Source organism: Brassica oleracea, chromosome C9 (genome assembly GCF_000695525.1).
Source record: "Brassica oleracea var. oleracea cultivar TO1000 chromosome C9, BOL, whole genome shotgun sequence".
Taxonomy (NCBI): domain Eukaryota; kingdom Viridiplantae; phylum Streptophyta; class Magnoliopsida; order Brassicales; family Brassicaceae; genus Brassica; species Brassica oleracea.
The window spans coordinates 43,012,001-43,020,395 of record NC_027756.1 but is presented as its reverse complement, the minus strand read 5'-3'; the positions used below and the strand labels follow the sequence as shown (position 1 = coordinate 43,020,395).

Below are 8,395 nucleotides of genomic sequence, written 5' to 3'. Positions count from 1 at the left end.
AAACATATTTTGGAAGAACCGCATAAAGGAATAAAATTTCTTACATCAAAACAAAACCAGTATTCAAAACAAGTGAATTCAAAAAATTGATTGTCAAAAAAGATCATCTATCAGCGGAAAGAAACTTGCTAAAGATTAAGTACCAGTATCCAACGAAGTAATGAAATTACAAATTACCTCGATTCTCTGAGTCTATACGCGGTTCCAGACGAAGATCAGTTTTAGTTTTCAAGCAATTCAACTCTTGAAGAACTGTAATCTGAAGAACATAGTCTGAATCAAAGAAAAAGAAAAGGTTGGTTTGGTGTATAAAATGGAAAGCGAAACAAATATAGGCCCATGAACCCAACTTCGGCCCAAGACTCAGGAAGTTTGATCACCAACATGACGTGCTGAAGAAGGAACCCTTATACTAAATCGAAGTCTTGTTCCATCTACAATGAAAGATCTTCTGTGAGTTGTCTCCATCAAGATGGAACATAGCCAATGGGGGAGACTTAAAGCCCTTACATCTGTTTTGTGTTCTCATCAAGAGCAGTAGGGTTAGGCCTCAATATCATCAAATCACTTTCTCTATCTATCTGAGCGAAAAGGGTAGATATTCTATCATGTCATATATACATAGGACATATATTTAAATGACCCATCATCATAGGACGTATATGATCTGATGGCTTATACTTTAGGCATACAAACATCTGTTTTTACCCAATATACAATCATCTATTTGGAGGCTTAGTTTCATGTTGGATTTCATGTAATTAGAACGGGAAAAAATGTAATTAGAACGTTACATTTATATTTGTTCCTTAGAAAATATCAAGACTTGAATATTATTTTTCTGACGATACTGGATTCTCACAAAATAGTTAATCCATTTTTTATGTTTACCTAAATAAAATATTCTCCCCGATTGTTTCGGAATATTCCTAACAATAATCATGATTTTCATCAGCTTTGATACGAAATCTAATAGAAAATTATCGCCAGAGCTCACAGAAAGCTCACACTCCTCAAATCTACTTCACATCATGATTAATACTCGCACCAGAAACCACGGTGGTAGAATGGATTTCCACGGCGGTTCAGTAACTGGCGCAACCGCGGAAAAACTCAGTGAAATACCTCGTTTTCACAAGCGTTACTGCAAGGGTTTGATGACCATGGAGACGGCTCTGGAGATGGAAACTTGGAACCATGAGGATCAACACGTGTTTAACACTAATGGACGGCTTAACGAATATTATACGACCTACAAGGAAGCTGAGATTAGAGATCTAACGCGTGGTTTGGCTGAAGCTACGAAAGTGAAGAAAAATATTGCTCGTTTAAGGATGATGCGCAAACCATTTAGCCATCTTGCTATGGTGGATGGCACATATCTTGAATCTGATAATAAGGTTATAAAGGAGCCAGAAACCACAAGAGATTTGTATCTTGTTCCTCAAGCTAATAAAGGTAAGAAAGCAGAATTAGGGGTTGCAATTTGTTGGGATTCATCAGTGCCTACGTCAGAGAATCCATCATGGACTGCGTCAGGATTTGGTGATGGAAATCAAACAAGATTGAGTAACTTAAACCAAGACAAGGTCGTCATGTTAGGAAAAGGAAATGTCACTTTTATGGAGATATGGAAGTCGGCAGGATCCTGGAAATATTACTTTCATGGAGTTATGGAAGTTGCAAGTATTTTAGAATATTTCCTAATAGGTTTATGGAAAGGGGCGATGCCCTAATCCGATTAGGTTAACCAAATAGACTCCTACTATATAAGAGGAGCTCGTGTGTACTCTTTCTCCTTTGTCCAAGAAAATAGCTAGCTTGGTTTGTGAGCTTTGGTTGTGAGAGAAAGAGAGGTTCTATATTCTTTGTACTTGAGATTATAGTGGATTGCCTCTTGCCAGGCCCCAGTGGACGTAAACCATTCTAGATGAACCACTGGATAAACAATATCTTGTGTCCATCTTCTATCTTTTCCGCATTCTTCTTCATATCTCTATTATTCTACAAACTCAACTTTCTTACTTACGTCGTCGAGTTTGTCAGAGAGTGTATCAACGAGTTTGTGTGTTTGATTCTGGTTCTTGAGTCAAACAGTTTCATCGTTGTGGTTCAACAAAGTGGTATCAGAGCCTTGGTTGGTGTCGTTGTCAATGGCAAAGTCAAGAATTGAGGTGGAGCGTTTTGATGGGAAGGGTGACTTCTCATTGTGGAAGAAGAGGATGCTTGCGCATCTGTTTGTCCTTGGTTTAAAGGATGTGTTAGAAGAGTCTACGTCACCTTCTGCGTCAGTGATGAGTAAGGATGAAGACGAAGATATATTCAGGGAGAGGTTGGTGAGAGAGGAAGCCGAAAGGCTTGAAAGATCAGAGAAGGCGATGAATCTGATCATTCTCAATGTTGGAGATCATGTGCTAAGGAAGATCGAGTTGTGTACGTCAGCTGCTTCTACATGGTCTACACTGGAGAGGTTATATCTTTCGAAGACTCTACCGAATAGAATTCACTTGCAGCACAAATTCTATACCTTCAAGATGGTCGATACTCGGAGTATGGATGAGAATATCGATGACTTCTTGAAGATTGTCTCTTACCTGTCAAGCGTGAATGTAACTGTGTCAGAGGAGGTACAAGTGATTCTGCTCCTGAATTCGCTTCCTTCACGGTTCAACTCTCTCAAGGAAATGCTTAAGTACGGCAAGGATACATTGTTGTTGGAAGAGGTGACAAGTGCAGCAAGGTCTAAAGATCGGGATCTGAAGTCCTCTACGGCTTCACATGATAGTGGTGAAGGATATTATGCTAGAGGAAGGACTGAGAAGAGGGAACCTTGGATGTGTTAGGCTTTGTGCATAGTGGTGGACATGGGAAGACTAGGTTTTACAAGCATGGTAAACTAGCTCTTCAGGGAACCTTGTCTGGGTCATTGTACCTGTTAGATGGTGAGACTGTGTCAGGTGAAGTAAAAAATAGTGTCAGGAAGAAACCATTTATGGATGAGACAGTCTTGTGGCATAGACGTCTTGGGCACATGAGTATGAAGAATCTACAGATTCTTTCCCGAAGAGGGGTGATCGATAAGAGGAAGATTGGAGTTTTGGAGTTCTGTGAGAGCTGTGTGATGGGGAAGCAGAAGAGGTTGAGCTTCAACATCGTAAGACACGATACATGTGAAGCTCTCAGGTATGTACATGCTGATTTATGGGGATCTCCAAATGTTACGCCAAGTCTGTCAGGGAAGCAATATTTCCTATCTATTATCGATGATTACACAAGGAAGGTCTGGGTATATTTCCTAGCTGATAAAGGAGAAGCCTTTAGTAAATTCTGTGAATGGAAGAAGTTGGTGGAGACTCAAGTCAAGAAGAAGGTGTGTTGTCTTAAAATAGACAATAGACTTGAATTGTGTAACACAGGTTTGACAACTTCTGTAAGCACCATGGAATCAAGAGACATAGGACTTGTGCATATACACCACAACAGAACGGTGTAGCTGAACGTATGAACATGACTCTGATGGAGAAGGTGAGGTGCTTTTTGGTTGAGTCGGGTCTAGAGGAACAATTCTGGGCTGAAGCGGTGTCTACGTCAGTGTATGTGACAAACATGAGTCCATCTTCTGCAATAGATGGGAACATTCCGGAGGAACTTTGGTTGGGCAAGAAGCCCGGTTATCTGCACCTAAGAAGATTTGGATCTGTGTTTTACATCCATGCAGATCAAGGAAAGCTCAAGGCCAGAGCTAAAAAGGGAATCTTCGTCAGCTATCCATCAGGTGTGAAATGATACAAAGTTTGGCTTCTTGAAGAGAAGAAGTGTGTTATAAGCAGGAATGTGTTATTTGCAGAAGATAAAGTCTACAAGGATTTGAGTGTCTGTGAGGTTAAAGCAGATGTTACAGAGAAGCTAAGAAATCAGACTGTGCTGGGAGAAACAGCAGGATCTGCATCAGGACCGGAAGTTGAACCTTCAGGTCGAGCTGTTGACGAAACAGCTGAAGTAGCTGTTGACGCAGATGATGAACAAGGTGGAAGTCTTGAAGGATATCAGTTAGAAAGGGATAGAGTTCAGAGAAGAATAGTGCCACCTGCACGGTACTCTGACTCGGAGGATATAACAGCGTTTGCGCTATATGTAACTGATGACGTATGTGCCGAGGAACCTTAAGACTATCATGGAGCGATGAACAACAAAGAGAGAAGGCAGTGGGATGAAGCATGTAGTGAAGAGATGTCTTCACTGGATAAGAACCAAACCTGGAAGATTGTGAGAAGGCATAGTAAGCGTAAGGTGATAGGATGCAAGTGGGTCTTTAAGCTGAAGTCTGGTATACCTGGTGTTGAGAAGTCTGGTATACCTGGTGTTGAGAAGCCTAGATTCAAGGCTAGGTTAGTTGCTAAGGGATACTCTCAGAGGGAGGGTATTGAATATCAAGATGTGTTTTCACCCGTCGTGAAACATGTGTCCATAAGGTTCCCATCGTCAATTACAGTGAATCATGATTTGGAGCTTGAGCAACTTGATGTAAAGACTGTGTTTCTTCATGGTACACTTGAAGAAGAGATTTACATGGAGCAACCAGAGGGATTTCAGGTTAAAGGGAAAGAGGATCACGTTTGTCTACTTCTGAAGGCTTTTTATGGACTAAAGCAGGCACCAAGACAATGGAACAAGTGTTTTGATCAGCTTGTGGTTAGTCATGGATTTATGAAGAGTGAATATGATCACTGTGTTTACATCAAGAAGTTAACCAATGGTACGTACATTTATCTACTGTTATATGTGGATGATATATTGGTTGCGTCAAAGGATGCAGAGAGGTTATGAAGGTGAAGCAGCTACTCAGCAGCAGATTTGAGATGAAGGACTTGGGTCCAGCAAGAAGAATTGTGGGAATGGATATTGAGAGATATTGTGTGTAGGGGATTCTGACACTATCTCAATCTGGTTATATCATGAAATTTCTCAAGGTATTCGACATGAATGAGTCAAATAGTGTGTCAACGTCTGTTGGTGCACATTTCAAATTGTCTGCCTTAGACGATGCTGAAGTAGAGACAAGTATGGAGGATATTCCATATGCTAATACTATCGGAAGCATAATGTATGCTATGATAGGCACGAGGTGTGATCTGGGATAAGCATTGGGGTTGGTTAGCAGGTTCATGAGTAAGCCTGAGATGGTTCATTGGATTGAGGTTAAGTGGGTATTAAGGTACCTGAAGGGAACACTAGATCTGAAACTGTGCTTCAGGAAGAATGAAGTATTTAAGGTTGAAGGTTTCTGTGATTCTGATTTTGCTTCAGATCTGGACAAGAGAAGGTCGATCTAAGGTTATGTTTTCATGGCTGGTGATAATACAATCAGCTGGAGTTCAAGTCTACAAAGTGTAGTGGCTCTGTCAACGACTGAATCAGAGTATATGGCGCTGGTTGAAGCGGTCAAAGAAGGAATGTGGTTAAGGGACTTAGCGGAGGAGCTTAGATTCAGGCAAGACACAGTAGAGATATCGTGTGACTCTCAAAGTGCATTGTGTCTAGCCAAGAACTGTTGGGGAAAACTACGCAGGTACTACTTTCCTCCAGGCCCCAGGCAGGACCTAGACCTCCAGATCCCCGTTTTAGGAACGCCCAGGATCCCTAGTATCGGGTACCCCGGTATCGGTTCTAGGAACCGCCTCCAGCTCCAAGAAAAGGCAAATTGCCGATAAGGAGAACCTTCCATATTTCCGAATAAGGAAGACTTCCATCTACTCCAACCGACAAGAACCGACCTATAGACGACTATATAAATGGAACCCAAACCCTAGAATAAGGGATCGACTCTTTTAGACTTGAAGGCTAGAATTAGACGGCTAGACTAGGGTTTCTTACTCAATACTTTGTAATCTCTTCTAGTTAGATCTAATAAACGCTTATTCAAGTCATAATCTCTTTTACTACTCTAAAATATATACGAAACCCAGCTTATCCATCGTTCGTAGTACTCTAAAAGATCATACACAAAAATTCCCTAACATTTTGGCGCTAGAAGGAAGGGAGTAATCTAAACTACGTGACGATGGCGGTGAATGAGCAAGACAACCCGTCATAACCTACTCCAAGAGAAGCCGAGCTACAAAGGAAACTTGACGGATTACAAAGCCAAGTAACCGACTTGTACAAGGCTCGGGAAGCTACCGAGAACCCGGAGCTTTCCTCCGAAGTTCGAAGCCTGAAGAAAAAGCTAGATGAACATTCGAAGCAGCTGAAGCAAAGGGCTGAGAAGCTTACTCAGCTCGAATCTGAAAAACTTTTTCTCCGAGATAAGAATCAAGCCCTCAACACGGCAAGCAACAAGAAGCGCCGCTTCCGCACACAGGTCCGATCCATGCCGAGCCTGGACACACCCAACACCGCAAGAGGTACCGCTCGACAGCCTTCAGGTGAAGCCGGGGCATCAAGAGAAAAAGCTGGAGATACGCGAGTCCATGAAACAATATCCAGCGACTCCGAGCCAGACTCTGAGAAGGAAACATCCGAAGGAGCCACGGCATTGCAGTCCTCGTTGACCACCTATCTGGAGCAGATGTTCTCCAAGAAGCTTGACGCCATGCAATCTATGGTAGAAAGGCTCCCCGGGGTGGCACCTCTGATTCAGAAAAGTAATCTCGATTCTTACGCTGATACTCCTTTCACAGACAACATTGCCCTGATCGAGATGCCGAGAAAGTTCTCCTTCCCCAACATAAAGATGTATGACGGCACTGGCGACCCAGACGACTACATCGCTCAATATAAACAAAGGATGCTAGCTGTAGCACTCCCAAGGGAGTTCCACGAGGCCACCATGTGCAAAGGATTCGGCTCAACCCTGATCGGACCCGCGTTGAAATGGTACATTAATCTACCCATCGGATCCATATCTTCGTTCGCAACTCTTAGCGATGGGTTCGTGGAGCAGTTCGTAAGTAGCCGAAACCTGGAGAAAACCTTGGACAGCCTCTATGAAATTCTCCAGCATCGGGTCGAAACCCTTCGCGATTACATAGCTCGCTTCAATCAGGAAAAGGTATCGATTCCTGAATGCAACGTCACCACAGCAATCTCAGCCTTTAAAAGAGGCATGCTCCCAGACGGGGATCTCTACAAGGAACTGACCAAGTATCAGTGTAAAACTATGGAAGACGTATTATCCCGAGCCTGGGCCCAGGTAAAATGGGAGGAAGACGTCGCAAGCCGCACTAGGACTCAGCAGAAACAAGCAACCAAGCAAGACCGGAGTGATCGAGACGAGAGGTCCTCCCAGAAACCCACGAAAGACCAAGAGGGCAGGAACCGGGGCAGGTACATGAGCCGTCCACTCGAGAGAGCGGAAGGGATGTCGGTGTCTACCTGGCCAGATATGTCACATTTGTCTATATCCCAACCAGAGCTAATCAACGCCCTAAGGCAGATGGGTCAACAGGTTAAATGGCCCCCGAAGATGAGGGCACCTGATTCCTTCCGGAACCCCGACCTCTGGTGTGAGTTCCATCGTGACCATGGTCACAAGACAGAGGATTGCGTCGTACTGAAGATCAAAGTCAACGAACTACTCCAGAAGGGATACCTTCAGGAGTTCCTCTCAGAAAAGGCGAAGAACCTCCTAAGCAAGGAGACACCCAGGAAATCTGCTGAAACCAAGCCCGCGTCACCACCTCGATAGGACCGAGTGATCCATGTCATATCCGGATGTTCGGAGATAAGCGGCATAAGCCATGCAGCCACAAAGAAGAGCACGCGAAACGCCAAACATGGCCTGGACACGTCCAAATCAAAACGGCTACTCTTGGGATCAAACGAGATAAGCTTCACGGCAAAGGAACAAGAGAAGGTCCTAGCTCCCCACCATGACGCTCTGGTGGTATCGCTTACCGTAGAAAACTGCTTGGTAAGGAGGATCCTAGTAGATAACGGAAGTTTAAGCAACATTATCTTCCAGACCGCCTATCAGGACCTGGGACTGGATGAAAGTGCCTTAACTAGAAAGACAAACCCACTCGTGGGATTTAGCAGAGAGGTGAAGCAAACCGCCGGTGAAGTGGTTCTTCCAGTCTATGCCGAAGGAATCAACATGTCAACTAAGTTCCTCCTCATCGACTGCCAATCATCCTACAACATGATCTTGGGAAGACCTTAGATCCATGATATGGGAGCTGTCCCCTCGACACTCCATCAAATGGTGAAGTTCCCAACTTCCTGGGGCATCAAGGCCGTCAAGGGTGATCAAGAAAATTCTCGATCCTGCTATCAAACCACCTTGAAGGGAAAAACCAAGGCTTTATAGCAATTACAGTACAGGTCCCGAGCCCTACGCGTACATGGATCAGAGACTAACAAGACGAAAAGTACGCGATGAGCTGGAAACGAAAGA

The 8,395-nt window shown here is 43.7% G+C and overlaps 1 protein-coding gene across 1 annotated transcript; it reads left to right on the top strand.

The window, feature by feature from the left end:
- The first annotated feature begins 6,370 nt into the window (after nt 1-6,370).
- LOC106315092 lies at nt 6,371-7,687 on the top strand. Its single transcript, XM_013752862.1, has one exon. It carries the CDS (start codon nt 6,371-6,373, stop codon nt 7,685-7,687), a length of 1,317 nt encoding a protein of 438 aa, XP_013608316.1.
- The last annotated feature ends 708 nt before the right edge of the window (nt 7,688-8,395 follow it).